Source organism: Cyprinodon variegatus, unplaced genomic scaffold (assembly GCF_000732505.1).
Source record: "Cyprinodon variegatus isolate N-32 unplaced genomic scaffold, C_variegatus-1.0 Scaffold29, whole genome shotgun sequence".
NCBI lineage: Eukaryota > Metazoa > Chordata > Actinopteri > Cyprinodontiformes > Cyprinodontidae > Cyprinodon > Cyprinodon variegatus.
The window spans coordinates 88,355-105,533 of record NW_015150482.1 but is presented as its reverse complement, the minus strand read 5'-3'; the positions used below and the strand labels follow the sequence as shown (position 1 = coordinate 105,533).

General features: G+C 37.9%; 1 protein-coding gene across 7 annotated transcripts in view; it reads right to left on the bottom strand.

Annotated features, from left to right (window-relative positions):
• Positions 1–17,179, bottom strand: part of LOC107099889 (NMDA receptor synaptonuclear signaling and neuronal migration factor-like) — a 60,989-nt gene that overhangs the window by 35,707 nt on the left and 8,103 nt on the right. For 2 of the 7 annotated variants that reach the window (XM_015398204.1, XM_015398228.1), the window contains exons 2-5: positions 3,740–3,801; positions 2,630–3,442; positions 1,325–1,391; positions 377–382 (exon numbers count right to left, since the gene is read on the bottom strand). In XM_015398204.1, the coding sequence (XP_015253690.1) occupies positions 377–382; positions 1,325–1,391; positions 2,630–3,442; positions 3,740–3,801 (948 nt within the window). Of the gene's footprint in view, positions 1–376; positions 383–1,324; positions 1,392–2,548; positions 3,443–3,739; positions 3,802–17,179 lie in introns of all 7 variants that reach the window. The other 5 variants (XM_015398178.1, XM_015398213.1, XM_015398186.1 and 2 more) reach the window with 4 other exon arrangements.

The window sequence follows — 17,179 nt, the reverse complement described above, 5'->3', positions numbered from 1 at the left end:
GCTTAGGTCACCCAATAGTCATTTTCTTTAATCCAGCACAGCTACTCGGTTGCAGTGAATAAGCTGGACTCTATCCCTTTGTTTGTATTAAAATCTTTTAACTACTTTCCACTTTTCTTTTAACAGTTGTTAATAGTTGTGGTAGTGCTCATAACTGAGTATCTTTCACTGAAAATCAAAAGCTAGAGCTTTAGAAAGGTTTAATGTTCAGAAGAAGCAGACTGCCACAGTATTCTTTGTTTCTTCGACACTAATTTGTATTTTCTATATTAAACATGTGGATGAAAGTTAATGCACATATCAGTGTTAAGGAGCTGGAGTTAAAGTCAAAATATCAGTTCACAAATTAAAAAAAACTCAAGAGGGGAATACTTACGATATCCTGTTTGACGATCGCCAAAATACATCCGAAAGCAAAATTGGAGAGAAGCAAAAGAGAGATGTGTAAGTGTTTAGCCAATAAATCATTTGCTAATAGCTCCACATTATCACTGCTCTACTGCGAGCTCTTAAATATCTCTACTACCTAGTATAGGAGATATAAATAAATAAATTAAACAAGGAAATAAAATTAACAGGAAACCATCCTAAATTTTGTTTTAGTGAAATGCTCATCACAGCTAAAATATGTTCTGGACATAAAAATGATTTTCAAATAAAACGTATTTTTAATTTTCTGAAGAAATAAATAACATAGAAGCTGCAACTTCCTGCCACTGTAGTGATCATTGGCTGTAAGGAGAGAGGAGACATAGGACACTGAGTTTCCTGAACAAAATCTGCTCCGACCCAGGTTAGCTCTTAGGAGAATGTTACTACAGTGATTGAAACAGAGGTTAAGGAAAATCGCTTTTTAAACAGAAAACTCAGTTTCCCTGATTTCAAGTTTGGAAAACTCAAAAGTTGTCAGTAAACTTGCTTCATGAAACTGCCCCCAGATTTTTGCTAAACAAAGTGTTTTTCCTTCACAGTGGCAACACATACTGTAGAGTAAACATGCTAATGTCAAGGTTGGTTTATGCTTAACACAGTCACAGGGTCGGCAATGCATCGTGTGGCCAGATTACATAATTTTACCATCAGCACCCCTGATTTTTTTCCACACCAAGTGCCTAGAAAAAACTAGGTGGATAGTTTAGTGTGAAAAAAACCTGTTGGCCATGGTGACACATTGGCATAACATGAAGTATTCAATAGGTCTGTGAGAAGTGGTTTGTGAATTACTGACAAATAGATAAACCAGTCTAATTTATTTGCATTCTAAAAATCCTAACAAATGTTTGTCATTTTACTTTTGTCTTTGTCTAAAGTGTGAGAAACTTACGCCTGCATTGTTGTCGTCGCTGTTTGGAAGCTGAACATGTTTTCCTTTGGAAACCAGTTAGTGTCCTCTGCAATTTGAGAAGAAAAAAAAAAGTGACTATCCAGGTTAAGTGTACAGAAGAAAATAGTTTGTGCATCATATTGGCAAAATATTGGAATAAATGTAGATAAAAAGCACAAAACCAGCACCAGCACCTCACAGTGCACCACTCCACAAATGGAGAGAGGGAAAGAGGGGAAGAGACAGCAAAGGAGAGACGGTTAGACGAAGAGTCGGGAAATACAGACCACCACTTGACAACTAACACCAACCCTTCAATCCCCAACAGACTGGAGAAAAAATGCATTTGAAGTGTAAGTTAGTCTTGTGTGGTAAACTGTCTCCTTTGGTAAGACCAATCCAGATCAGAGAGTATAACAATTTGGGGTGCAATGATAAATCCTGCTTATGACGCAATAAAATGCACTATATTACATTTGCTTGATCTGAAGAGATCGGTGCTCGGCAATGATATGACTAAAATTTTGCTTTTGTATTCTCAAAAAACATTCGACAAATGTTTTATAGCATTGTCTCACTCTGATGTAATCAGTCTTAAATGCAACACTCTTTGTCCTGGTAAGATGCGTCAAAAAATATCCATCTGTTGCCTTTTATTTCTTAATCCTTAATGACATTATTAGTGTATTCGGTCTGAAAATAACTTATCGTTCTTAACCTTTGATTTGAAATGAAGAGGGCTTTTGGACCTCAGGTTTCTGTATGATCGTGTTACTCAACCCAAACTGGGCAGTTTATTGGTTGTGTCTTCAAATTGCCTGTCTTTTCCGATGTTTTCTTTTTTTTTTTGTTATTTTTCCAAAAAGCACATAAAATTTTAAAGTGGTTGACCAATGCTACCTCTTTTTTTAATCTCAAAATAATAATTACAGTCATAGAGTCGGGGTGAAAAAAAATTGCATTTTCCTTACTCATATGCTGGCAGTGTCTAATATATATACATGAGACAATCCTAAAAATGTTTAACGAAAAATATCATCAAGCTAGAAACACCAAAAATCTAAGGATCTCCCTTATGAGTTTTTCTTGATAGTGAGCATGAGATCAAATGCGATTTATTCTCCAGTCCAACACCAGTGACCCCAGAAACAGGGCCGCACATCAACCCATTTCCCTTTTAGATTTCAGCGCCTCTCGCTTCCTCTGTGTCCTCCACCCTCTCACCTCTCTCCAGCCCAGTCATCCGGTCCACACTCCACATCCGCTCTAGGCGTCGGTGCTGCTTGCCTGCCTCTCGGGACGTACTCTCCAGGTCCAGTGACCCCTGGCTACGTGAAGGAGCACCGCTGCATGAGTCGCAAGCCAGCCCACTGCACTCGGCTTCCCCTCTCCCATCAGCAAGGCTTCGGATATTGTGGGCACTGACTGAGGTCTGCAGTGGCGGTTGGGATAGGTGATGGTGATGATGGGAGTGGTGGTGGGCTGCGTGATGGGAGTGAGATGCTCCAACCATCTGCTGCTGTTGGTTGCTACTGCTGCATCCGCTTGCCCCACTGATTCCACCGCTGCTGGACGAGGTATTTGTTCCAGAGACGGCCGTGTGGTGGTGGTGGTGATTACCGTGGTGAGTGTGGCTACAGCTGCTGATGCCACGGCTGCTGCTCGAGCGGATATACTGGGTTGGAGATGAGGAGGCGGAGGATGGAGAGGTGGAGGGCTGGATCGGGCCACTTTTAGACCCTACCCCACCACTCCTCGACTTTTCCTTCAGGATGTCCAGTTCTAGGCTCTCTTTGCTGCCCCGGCCGCTGCTCATCAGCATACCGTGCTGGGAGGTGATGGTGTACACACGGGTGCACTCAGTAGACGTCTTCTGGTCCTCCTCTGCTGTGAAGCTATGTTCAAGCGAGAGACAAGTTGGCTTGGGAGGAATAGTGTTTGATGGAAAAGGGGGCTGGATTAATGCCAGCTTTTCCTTCGCAAGGATAGGATCTAGTTTATTCGAATGTCCTTTGGCAGAGGAGCAGGGAGGAACGTGAGTCTTATTGCTGAGTCCACTCGGGTCACTCGGCAACTCTGGATCAGGACCCACCAACAAGGTTTCACACTGAAGGTGAGCTATAATATGAAAGAGGGAGATGAAAATAAAAAACATGTGAGAATAAATTAATTGTAAAGCCACTGAAGCTGAAGAGGAAGAAGTAAAGAAATAAAAAGATTAGAATAGCAGAGCAGCTACAGCAACATCATCATCTCCCTGCGGCTGTCAGCAGTTGTACTGACCTACCAGTGAGCACAGCCTGGCATTTCAAAAGAGGATGAGGTGAAGCAGGTGGAGGAAGGATTAAAACCTCAAAGGAAAACACAGCAAAGGATAGAGGGATGGACAAATGGAAGGACGACAGAGACGCTGACCTGATCCGTTTCGGTTTTCAGGGTGTGTGTGGGACAGGTACTCTCCAAATGCTCGTGCTGCTCTGTGGGGATACACAAACAATGACATACACACACAGAGGAATTAATTCATGGTTTGGAAAGGAAGGATGAGTGGAAGACAAGACAAAAGGGAAGAGGAGAATGGAGAAAAGGGCAAAGGAACTGTATATTATAATCCTAATTGCCTTCTTTGTAGGCGTGTGCCACCCACAGATTAAGATATGGCAGTTTTATCTTTCTGCTTCAGCCAGTCTTAGTCTGAGACGAAGACAATGAGACAGCAAGAGGACGCAGCATGAAGGAGAGTTTTTACCACATGTAATTTAGCCACATGAACTATGTTTGCATTGATGGAGCTACTGCAAAACGGGCAAATGTGTTTAAATCTCTCAATTTCAGCTCTGTCCGCGTGTTAGGAAAAATACCCAAACTTGACAGCAAAGTGAAAAACACTTCCTCAGAGATATGTTGAAAATAAATGGGATAAACTCCATAAACACTCTGTTGCACTTTGATCTCTTACCCTAAATAAAATTTGATTTGCATTATTTTGCATACAAAATGTAGAATCAGATAAAAAAAAAAACAGATACTGCTTTCACATGGCTGTATTATCCTTTTAAACATTTCAATTTCTTGTTCTGTAAAAATAAAAATCAACATTAGTCTTAAAATATTGGACTTAAGTATATACTCTTATGTATAGACATACAGAGAGAATATTTCTATTAATGGAAGTCTGCTCTTTCTGACCCTTTTCATCTTTGAGCCTAACTGAAGAAATATGCATGACAAACCTGTTAGACTTGTTACCTGGTTTTTTGTTCAGTAATCATTTTGAATTTACATTGCCATCGATTTAAATCATTAATGTTGCAGCTTCTACAACAAAGGTTAAACAATTACTGTAAGTATGAATGGGGTCAGCCTGGTTCATTAAGTTAAGTGTAGATCAGGAGGTCTGATTTGTTTTACACCCCTTGTCTCACTTTGAAAACCAGGTCTAAAAACTCTGTATTGCCTGTCTCCAAAAACTAAATATATTTTAAATTGTAAAATAGCAGAGGGCATAATACTTGTCCAAGTTCAACCACAATGCATCTCCTTCAGAGAACCTTTTTTTTAAAGCATCATTACAACCTGCTATGGTTTAAATCTTTCCTGCAGCGCTTACTGTAAGGCTTTCACAGTCTCTGAGTCATATGTTTAAATGTCTCTGCAGCAGCTCTCCGTATTCAATCACTCAGGTTTCCACTGCTTTCTTTTGAAACTCTTGTGCATGTGATGGTGCTGCCTTATATTATAGTTTCACATGGCGGCTCATGGAGGCCCTAGAGCAATCGATAGCCTTAGGATTGCAACAATTGTATTGTGTGTTACATGTGAAGCAGGCTGTTTTATTTCAGATAAGAATAAAAGTGAACATTTTTGTTTAGGAAATCACCCTCAACAAAAGCCGTTTTCCTCTATACCGTCTAGGATTCAGATCATCTTTGCTGATTTCTTTTTTGGTACCCTAAAGGCCAATCTCATGGCTGGAAATGTAGCTTAGTTTCCGTGTCTCTGACACATTGAGAGCAAACCTTTACTGTTTGCCTGCATGTTACCTGAATTTTAAAATAATTGATCTCAAAAAGGGTATCTAATTAATATTGTGGTGTTAAGCTGAGATCATTTAATAATTTCACTTAATAACTTTTATATATCCATTTCATATCGCAGTGAATAAAACTGAAAACAGCACAACTAACCACTTAACTAATGTCTAAGTCACTTTACCTTCCTAGACTTCATCTAGCAGCATAAAGATTTATCTGTTTTCGGGAAGGGGTATAATCATATTACATGACATCTTTTAAATCTAAATGCTAGTAGTTCACTCACTTGCATGAAAATTGCTTTGTCCTATTGGTATATTATTTTAATTTTGCATTTCACACTTTCTTTTTGCTCAGTTTGTTAGCAGATAAAGACCCTCATCTATATGCTGGTGAAGATTCTCAGTCATCCAGGTCATATTCATTCCAAAAAAGTTCAAAAACAATCCAGTGGACTTTGTTTCCAAGTTTGAAAGCGAAACTTCTTCAAACTTGGAAACAAAGTCCAGTGGATTATTCTTTAACTTTTTTGGAACCCTACATCTATACGTACAATATAGGCACAATGCTGTTCATGTGTGCAGAGGGTAAGCAAGCCAGCAATAGGCTGAGCCAGTTAGAATCTCCCAGGAGAGTTGTAAAAAAAAAAGGAAAAACAATGAATAAATAAAAAATGTATTTAGCTAATATTCAAAAGATAGTTTTTTTTATTTTTTTTTATGTGTGAACAGCCATGAACTCATACACATTTAAAGAGTGTTTACATTATGAAAAACAAGTCTTTTTTTCAAACATACACAACCTAAAGGAGTAAATAAAAAAATTACACAAAACACCAATAATTTGTTCTCACATAAGTCACCTGGGAACAGCTTTATAAGCGGCATTAAGGATGCTTTTATTTATCTTTCATTATTTTTTCTAGACCTATAGTTTTGCCATTGTGGGAGTCTGTTAAAGGGACTTACGGTATTAGATGTGCCAAATAAAAGGTATGAGGCAAAATGCCTGTCATCGATAGATTCATACAAGATGGATAATAGAAAAATTCCGCATATGTAAACACTATTGTTTGTTTTTTCATGAAAAGGACTGTTATTTGTTTTTATCAGTCTTACAGGCTTATACTGTTTCAATGTGATAGCAATCATTTAAAAAAAGAAAAACCTACAATCGTCACAGAAATAACTTGAAGCTGTAATGCAACATGGGTCATGCAACATGGGTCAGAGGAAGCAAAGTAAAGAGTTTTGTGATATTAATAAAGGTTATAGACCAGCATGTTAAAGAGAAAGGCTCTGAGACCATTTCCAAGCAGCTTGATGTTAATGTGACTACAGTTGCACATATTATTCAGAAACATGGGACTGTAGCCAATGTACCTGAATTTGGCTGCAGGAGGAAAATTTATGAAAAATAAAAGAGGGATAATATAAATGATAACAAAAGCGCTCAGAAAAGTACTCTAAAGAGATTAAAGGTGTACTTCAAGCTAAAGGAACATCAGTGTCATATAACTGCATCAGTCGGTTCAGCCAAAATTGATTTAATGAGAGAGGACACCATTGTGGGAAATAAATCATATAAAAGCCAGACAGGAATTTTCTAAAATACATGTTGACAAGCCCCAAAGCTTACGGGAGGGTGTCCTTTGGACAGATGAGACAAAAGGCACATTGTCTCTATCTTCACAGATGGAATAAAGATCTTAGCAAGAAAAGAACAGTGTCCCTACTGCGAAACACTGAGGAGGCTCTGTTATGTTCCAGAGCTGATTTGCTTCATTTGGTAAAAGAAGTCTTGTATCTCTGCAAGGTACAATGAAATCTTAAGACTATCATGGAATCCAAGAGAGAAAAGTCCTGCTCAGTGTCAGAAAGCTTAGTCTGAGTCGCAGGTCATGGGTCTTGCAACAGGATAATGACCCAAAGAACACAGCTAAAAAAAAACACTAGAGTTTGGCTAGGAGGAAACCCTTGGACTATTCTGAAGTGGTTTTCTATGAGCACTGACCTTAATCCTATTGAGGGTCTTTATAACGAGCTGAAACATGCAGTTTGGATGCACTATTCAAACTTGAGTCAACTGAAGCAATTTGCTCATGGGGGCCAAAGCAACTGCTGAGAGGAGCAGAGGTCTTATTGACAGTTACAGGGATCATTTGATTGCATTGATTGCCTTAAAAGGTTGTGCAAAAACGTATGTGTTTAATGAGTTTATTTTTTCAAAACCATTCTGTTTTATGACAATAATGTAAAATATTTAAGTCAATTCTGACATTAGGGGGGTAAAAAAAAGTCAGATTGCAAATTTGTATTATTTATCAAACACTTCCTGTGATGTTCATCCAATCTCATGTAATAAAACCAATACTCCCATGATGTGGTTCGTGCAATCACACATTTAGTTATCGATAATTAATGACTGCTATTCCAATCATGTTCAGCTGAGCTTGATTTTTGCCGTTCAATCAGGGGTAATTGAGGGAGAACCACCAAGAGTTAGGTACTCGTACGCCGCATTGCAATTTTCCCACTAAAATTAAGGTGGCTTTAGTCACTTTTTGGGTGACAACAGGCTAAAAACTAAGGGTTTATATAGTGCCTTTTCAAGTCAGGGGCCTCCAAAGTGCTTTACACTACATTCAAACTGTAATGTTACAAGCTACATTCTAGCCACAGCTGTCCTGGGACACACTGGCAGAGGCAAAGCTGCTGTATACAGGCAGCTTAATCCTCGCAAAAAGAGACATGTCTTGCTGAAGGGAACTTTACCCTTGTCTTGACCAAGGACATGAGTACTGAGACTGACAGAGCTGGGGTTAAAACAACTGACCTTTCATTTGCAGGATGAATTCCTGCACGCTAAGCCACTGTTGCCGCGAGTGTGGCCTACTATTAGTGATACAAGCATGAAAACATACATTATACAGTCTGCTTCTTCACCTTCACGCAAGTATAAAATGTTGTTGCATCCCAGTCTTAATCCATGGAGCCTAATATGATCTTGCCACGTAGATTACAGTTAAAAATGTTTCAATCCTTCTGGGGAGTTTTTTTATTTTTATTTTTTATTTTATTTATTTATTTTTTACAAGTCTAGAGGTATGCCTATAGGAATTTGTTTCCCTAGGAATACATTTGTGACTTTAGACTCTGGTATTTGAATAGAAGGCCTTGTCTGCTGCAATTTACCCAAAAGTTCTTCTGTTGTGCTTAAGTTGTGACTTGGCTAAAATTTCAGACCAGTCAAGTTTTTTTTTTAACATAAAACTCATTTATGCCTTCTGGATCTCTTCATGTCAACAAGTACAAGGTCATGCGGGATGAGGGGACAAACTGTTCCCACACAATTGGAAGCATGAAATGTTCCAAAATGTCTCAGCATCATGAGGCAATAAGAGATCCTTTCACTGGAACCAAGTGGTAGAATCCTACTCCTGAAAATCAGACAAACACTAAAATCCCCATGGCCATGGAAACTTATTCCATGAGGTCTATTTGTGTCTTTTTTTAAATTAAAACACTAAAAGCAACATATGAACAAGAGGAGCTTATGCCATATATTGAGTTCCACTGGTTTAATGAAGTGCAAACAAACAATTGCAGTTTCAACTTACAATATGTTCATGATAACTCTGTTTAAATCTAACAGCTTATTTTGGAGTGTTGCATTTGTATTTTCAACATTGAAACATAACAATATTTTACTTCAAAGAATAAAAAGGTTAAAACCATTCAGGCTGATCATGAGGAGGAATGGAAGAAAAACAGGGTGGGAAATCAATAAAACCACAATTACATCCGTATATAAAATTATAGGCGATATGACATTCATCATAGAGAATTAAAACAAGCCCTGTCTATGAGATTCTCTACACTGAACATTTTGCAAATAGGTAATTTCGAGTTTTGGGACAAATCTGCTTTATTATCCTGATTTTCATTTAGTAAGAGGGCAAGTTACTAGAAAGTACTTTTGAAACCATCGAACAGTTTTACAATTTCAAAGCTATTTTCTGCTTGAAAAACTGTTTTTTTTTACCACTCTTTACCTATCAAACAACCAATTTAATAGGATGACTATGAATAATTGACCTTATAAGAAGTAATGTTAGGAACATTACATCACCAAGCAGTTAACCCATAGCTGTTCAGTCGAATTTACTGTGTTCAACTGAAACTGCTATTATGCTCCATGGTTTGATTCGCTATCATGTAATTATTCCCCACCAGGAAAATAAAGGACAGACCAACACCAAGATTCAGTCTTATACTGAAGGTATCCACTGAAGGATAATCTATACGTGTCACCCCCTGCCTGCCAGCTGCTTAAATTATTAAAGCTTGTCCAGTACAGTAGAGTATATAGGTCACACATAAACACTGAATTACAGAAGGAGAAAGAATACAGAAAAAACAGACGAATTCAGATTTGATGGAGTAGTTGTTCAAGACTTGTCATGTAAACTCTGTTAAACTTTGCTCCAATGTCACGCTTGTCTCAAGGAGGAAGAGACATCTAACACCAACTAACACATTTACATTTTGTAATTTACCCAATTGAATTGGGCAAAGACATGTCTGTATGACACCTTTATAGGTTGCCTTTGCACGTCCAATTTTGATGCCCTGAAAGGGCAGAATTAAAAGGCAGATGATGTCTACCAGGCATCTTATTTCTGCATCTGTGGGATTGTTAAATGTACAAATCTGGTCTTTTCATGTTCAGTTATATTAATTTTCATTCATATTAGATAAATAAAAAAATTTTACGCTCCTGCATTAGACAAAAAATGTTTGATAGTGTGACATGCAAACATTAACCTGTTTATTGAGACACTATATCATAGACCAGGGGTGCCCAAGTCCAGTTTTCAAGAGCTACTATCCTCCAACTTTTTGATGCACCCCATTTTTAACACACCTGAATCAAATGAGTGGCTCGTTACCGTGCCTCTGCTGGGCTAAATGAGGGGTTTGAGGTTTTAGATTCAGGTGTGCTAGAGAAGAGGTGCATCTAAAGGTTACAGGATGGTAGCTCTTGAGGACTGGACTTGGGCACCCCTGTCATAGACCAATAAGGAGCAACATGTTATTGTAAACTGAAAGAAATGGAAATTAAAATACTTAGTTTTCAAATATTTTGTAAATAATATAACCTTGCCTGAGATCTGACTTCCCTCTGTATTTGTGAGTTAACAAACACACAGGAATCCATCATGTACCACTCCAGATTAAATTGTTTTCATCTGACCAAAATTAGGTAAGCCAATCATATTGCAGTATTATGGTTTAAGGCGGGGCATATAGCTATGCTAGAAACAAGAGCTGTCAAGCATAAAGCAGAGTAAACGAGGAAGGCAGAAGGATGTACATGTAGCGGATCCTATCACTGTCTTGTTTTACCTGTTTTGTCTGAATTCACAAATCCATATTTATTTTATTATTTCAATTTTTACCATGATTGGCTAAAGCCACACTTTGATAGGGGGGCTATAGGTGTTGTTTCGCCATATCAACTTCCAAGGTTCTGCTAAACATTCCTCCTTTTCCTGAACAAGTTCAGCAGGAGCGGTCCGAAATTAAAAATGTAGAATTAAATCCAAGTTGTACACATCATCAAGCTGGCTTTCCAGGTTAAAATGTATAATCTTTGAAGTAAATATTGAACCAGCTTTTCTTAAACACCCCAAAACAGAACCTCTTGGAATGACATCTAGCTAGTTCCCCTGTGTGGTGTCTAATAACAGTATGAATCCAGTTAATCTATGAAGGCCTTGAAGGTTTGTTAACTAAAGTAAACACACAGCATCCTTAAAACCATGGGAATACAGTAGGCAGAGACAAAGTCCTATTAAATCAATCCAACTTCTACCCCTTCGTCATTAAATCTGCAGGTGGAAAGTGCATATCTCCAGCAGCCTTTGGCATAGTACACCCTGGACCAGGGTAAAATCCAAACTGTTCAAAAATGCACACTACATGCCAATAAGGCCTAATGCCAGGATTTGAAGTAGGAAACCTCTTTCTACAAAGCAACAGAACTACAAACTGTGCCACCATCGATCCCACTATTAAATTCTTTATCCAGAAAATTAAATAATAAATAAACTTCTGTTTACTGCAAACCTACCAAGAGCAATCAACCTAAACCAACAAGCTGTGGAAACTGAGATTTAATCAGAGAAACAGCCGAGAGGCTCAGGTTTACACTGGGGCAACCTGAGAGAGGAAAAGTTCAGGTGGTAGAATCTGTTTATATAACAAATATTAGACATGCAGAGTGGCAAGATGGATTACAAGAAGTCCCTTGTTGAAAGAACCGTAAGAAGCCAGGATTTCAATTTGCCACAAGTGATGTAGAAGACAGAGCAAATAGTGCTACAAAGCTGGCCGCCATATAAAATACTGTGAGGCAGATAACTTATACTGTACAGCAGCCCTTACACATGTTCCCAGAAGTTAACCAGGGTGGTGGTAACATTATGATGTGGGAAGCTTTAGCAAGAAAAAGTAAGTTGGTTAGAGCTGATGTGAAGACAGATGGAGCTACAGCATATGCTGGGCAGATTCATGGTGCAAACATACAACTGGGGCTACAATGGCTTCAGACTTTTGCAGACATATGTGTTGGTCTATCATACGGCATCCCAATACAGTGCGTTAAAGGTTTTGTTTGTAATGTAACAAAATTTGGAAGAGATGAAGAGGTGTCCATACTTTTGCAAAGCACCAGATCTTTGGGGATGCCAATCACTAATAAAACATTATCCCACTGAAACTTCTCAAGGAACAAATCATTCCTTCTGATCTTTTCCATCAATCTCATTTCTGTTTTTTGCCTTGCTGCATGGGATGACAAAAGTGAATAAGACTCCAATAGAGTTTAGAGGGCTATAATGCGACTGAGAGGGTTTGCACGTGCTGCGACACCCTCCAGATTCCTTCACTGCCATTCTAAAAATAGACCACCATGCAGCTGCAAGACTGCTCTGCTGCATCTTCTCTGAAATATACAACCCCCCGTATTCTATAATTGTGTTCTGTGTGACTGAAAAGGGATTTTTCACAGGTTGAGCGTCTGCATACATATAATTTCAGATTTTATCTAAAATTAGAGTTTAATACAACAATGATTACTATAGAGGGTTGGAATCAATGAGGTGTTATCTCCAATCATTAGGTCTCCCTTGAAACATATTTTAGCACGCTGGACTCGGATTTGAATTCTCAAACAACAGTGCGAGAGACTCACATCTTCCATAATACATGAGAGGAATTGGAAATGTCTCTGTCTAACTATTAAAGGAAACCTCAGTCTGTGTTGTGTTGTCTGGGTATTCCATTGTGTTTCATGTATGGTTTAGTGCAACATGCCAGGGATGCAGGTCTGTGAAGAAGCAGCAAGGCAAAACATACACACACAGAGGAGAGAAATGAAAGAGAGGAAAGCTTGGCATATATAAAATTCACCTCATATGCTCTCAGGCATGTGATCGAGGTTTCAGGAAGAGAAACATGCCAGGGAGGGGGATTTCTGAGCAGGAAAAGCAGTGCATGTAGACACATTGTGGAAATAATAACAACGACAGATTGAGTAAACGTGGGGATTCTGAACCTGATGGAGAGCCCAGTCATCAGATTGAAGATGCAAAAAAACAGATTCTTACCTCCATGTGGAAAAAAAAACTCAGAACTGTCAGTTGAGTTCTGAAGCTAATAATTTAAACTTCCACATTTTTGTATCCATACAATGTGACACTTTCATTTCATGATTCTGGATGCTTTTAAAAGAATAGCATCCTATAAACCTAATAGAGAAAACAGACAGAATAGGTTGGTAAAAATTGGGGGCGCCTCTTCGGCTCTTCACAACCACTATTGAGCATTTTTCCTTTTGATTAACTTTACATTCACAAGAGCACTCTCTCAAACAACTACAGGTGCTTGGCTCCAGGTACTTGGAGATTTACTTCCAAACAGAAAGCCCATCTTTTTATCTTCAGGTAACACAGAATTCATGTCAGATTAAATAATACTACTTATACTTCAGTGATAGTATCTAGGTGTTACTTTATTGTATGTCTTGTACCATGTCAGCTGGTTGGGCTGTTCTTTTTACATCTCTTTGCAGGTACTGAAGCAGACTGAAAATGTTTTATCGTTTTCTCCCTTTTATCTCCTCTTTCTTTCATATTTTCTCATTTTTTTCTGTTTTTCCTTTCCTGTTCTACTTACATTGCAGTGTCCATATAATCTGCAAAACTCCCTGCATAATTATGATAAAGCTATTTATATACATAAATCAAGCGGAACACTACGGCGATAGCCGTTCTGCTCCACTTGTGAAAGTAAAATCTGTTAGGCTCTTTTTGGCATCAAGACAATTATTCTTATTGCCACATTGCCAGACAGGACACTTAAAAAAAAAGAATAGTTTGGTAAAATTAAATGATGACACAGATTAAAGTATACAGTCCAGGGTACAGATCAAACTAGAGTTTTTAATACTAATCAAATACACAGAAAAAAACCATTTGTACATTAAACCATATTTCTACAATCATTGTTTAAAAAGATATATTAAATATTTTCCCTCTGTCATTAAATCAAAGCGCACTTTTACTGTTCAATGACATTACAACTATTTCTACTTGCTATATGTCAGAATAATAAACAAGGATCCTTCTTCTGTCTTGCTGTCTGAATACATCATGTTTTTGTTACACTATGGGGACAATATCCCATAAATATGCTTTTTTAATTGTGGGGAGTCGTAGGTACTCGTAGGAATCAACGACTGGTCCATTTGATGAGAGGTTCTCTTCTTGGGGTGGGAGTTAGTTTTAGGACTAAGGAGGGAATTTCCTTTAGGTTAGGTTTAGGGTTAGGTATGTATCGGTAATTGTTAGGGTAGGGGTCAGGGTTTAACCATAGAAATAAAAAACCATATGAATGAAAGTCGGTGGAAGAACCCCGTAGGGATAATGTAACACAAATTGTACATGTGTGACAAGGTGTTCATTGGAGGAGCTTGAACAACATCACTAGCTGCATTTCCATTACAAATGTGTACAAAACTATGTTGATATCCAGCTAAATTCAAAAATGTAAAGTTTTACTATTGCGGTAAATTTATAAGATAATAAATCCAAATAAAATTGCATAACTCTGAGAACAACAGGGCCACTGCGGATGTAAACACAAAATATCCATATTCCATCCATGGCTCTAGTGGTGCCATCATCCTCTAACTACTTCCGGTCATCTTCGTCTTTTTACAAGGCAACGAGGTCTGACTGCTTATCATGTGACATGTATGATGTAAAAAAAAGTGGTTTCATTGCAGTTTTGCGAAATATAAGGATTTCGATATGACCAATCAACCACCTCCTCGAAGCGTAAAAACCTTTTTCAAAAACATGTTATTTTTCAAAATTGCAGTGTTTTCATTTAAGCTCCCCAAACGAGTCCAGACAAAAAACTTGGGACAAGACTCGGCGTCCATCTACACCTTATAGACAAAGGACATTCTTTTTAGGATCAGAATGTTAACTTTTTGGACAAAGAAGACAGGAGGTTTGAAAGGGGTGTGAAGGAAGCCGTTTGTGTTAAGATAGAAAAACCAACATTAAACAAAGGGGGGGGGGGGGACGACGACTCCGGTTTCAGCTTTCAAAATTCTACAATGCAGAGATAGAGTTGATTTCCTCTAGCTCTCATCGCAACCCCGACCCCCATACAGAGGACAACTATTCCCTCTAACGACCCACATTCCAGAGGCATAGACCAGTATTGGGTATTGCAGGGTAACAAAGAACCCAAACAGGCTTGTTTACAAGCTTCTTTACTTGTTTTATTTGTTGATATAGAAATATGTACATATATGTATTCAAAATCATTGTCATTCAACCTTTTTCTCATTTTATGTATTATTTCTTTCGTCAATTTCGTCAAGGGTATGTACACTTTCAAGCACAAATTTAAAGTCCTGCTCACCTAATGCACTTATTCAATTAATCATTAGTGAGTGTAACCACCTGGACAGAAGCAGCTTTCTGGTATTTTGTGGGTCTTTAGCATGTGGATGTGTGTTCATCTACTATCTAGGAAGAAAGGAGTACAGGAGGTTAATTAAAAGTGGAATGAAAATTAACAAGTTGAAAAAAGTTTTTTCAGTATGTGCATGCAGTGCAAATCCCATCAAAGTTCAAAATAGATCAGCTGATGTTCAGAAAAGAGTGGGAAAATCCCAAAAGGCTTCTTCAGAGGTTACAAGCTTCACTCCACATGTTAAATGGGAAAGGTTATGACAGCAAAATTGGAGAATGACTAAGATGTTTGGAAATATTCCAAACACAGTGAAAAGAAACAAAAAAAAAAACTGCTGACCTATACAGAGAATATATATATATATATATATATATAAATATTGAAGAGCTATTTTAGACTTTTTTTCCATGTCTTAAATTTTTCCATATTTGGCTGTTGCATAAAACATAATCTGTTTCCTTGTTGTGTAATATAAACAGGCTGATTGCTTTTTTTCATGATTTTTATAATACTTGAGGAGTGATGTTTGTGGCATATTAACTCATAACTGTCTTTAAAATGCTGTTAAAATGTCGCTGAAATACGACATATGTTAACGTTAATCCTTACTTTGTGAAACAATATACACATTTATTTACATTGCCTTAATCGACACTGCATAGGCTACATCGAAATTGTAAAAAATACAATTTAATAAAGAAAAACTGATGAGAAACACAAATTACAAAGTTAAAATGGGATTTGAGCTGTGTGCAGGTTTAGTTCAACAACTTTAGAGAAAAAATAAAATAAAAATGTGATCAAAAACTAGTTTCACTATATATTTTACTATCCTGTTTTGTAATCCAGGGCAGAATAAATGGCAGCTTTGTGTAAGCGTTACATGTTAGCAGTGGGGAAAAGCGGCAGGTCTCTTCTCTGCTCTCTTTGACTGCATGCAGAAGTTTCAGGATGTAGATCAGGGGTAACCATTTAAAAATCAGCAGGGTCCGAATAAAGAAAATCAACAACCAGTAAAGGTCCGGAGAGATTTTTAATTATGATCCGTTACTTGAAATAGCATTTAAGATTGAAATAAAATTAGGTGTTTATGCATCCATGTTATGCAATGACTTTTTAAATAAAAAAAAATATATATAAAGAAAAAATATATAAAATTTTTCCATTTTAAAATCTAAATTACTTTTTTAAGTACATAACAATCGTCAGGCAGCCTATGGACAATTTCCTGATTCACATATTTTAAAAAACACATGAACAGACCGTTCTGTTTTTTTGTTGTTTTTTTTCTTTCTTTTTTTTCAAGACTTAATGAGAGAAGTGGGCTTTAGGCTGACCTGCAAGTTTTATAAAACTGGGTTTGATTGGCGACGAAGCCATTCTAAAGCGCATTTTAAGAATCTCATTCGTGATCCTGGATCGACATTGATTTTTGAATATTTTCATGGTGGAGAATCCTGCTTCACAGCAATAGGTTGAACCAAACACACTCAAAATGTGCAGGGTCATCTTTGAGCACGTCATTTCACTTTTCTTTCACAAGTTCACTTCGGTTCTTCCAGCAGTCCACACTTTCTCTGCTCTCTTTTTCTCATCATCTTTTCCGTCTTTCCCATTGCCCGGCTTGCCAAAGGTTTGCCTGCTGTGTCTAAAAGTAACTAGCAGCGGCAACCCAGACTGACAGCAGCTCATTGGCTAATTTGTATCATGTGTAGCCTGGTCCCGGACGCTCCGGAGGGCTTTACCATAATAACAGGAGTAGTGGC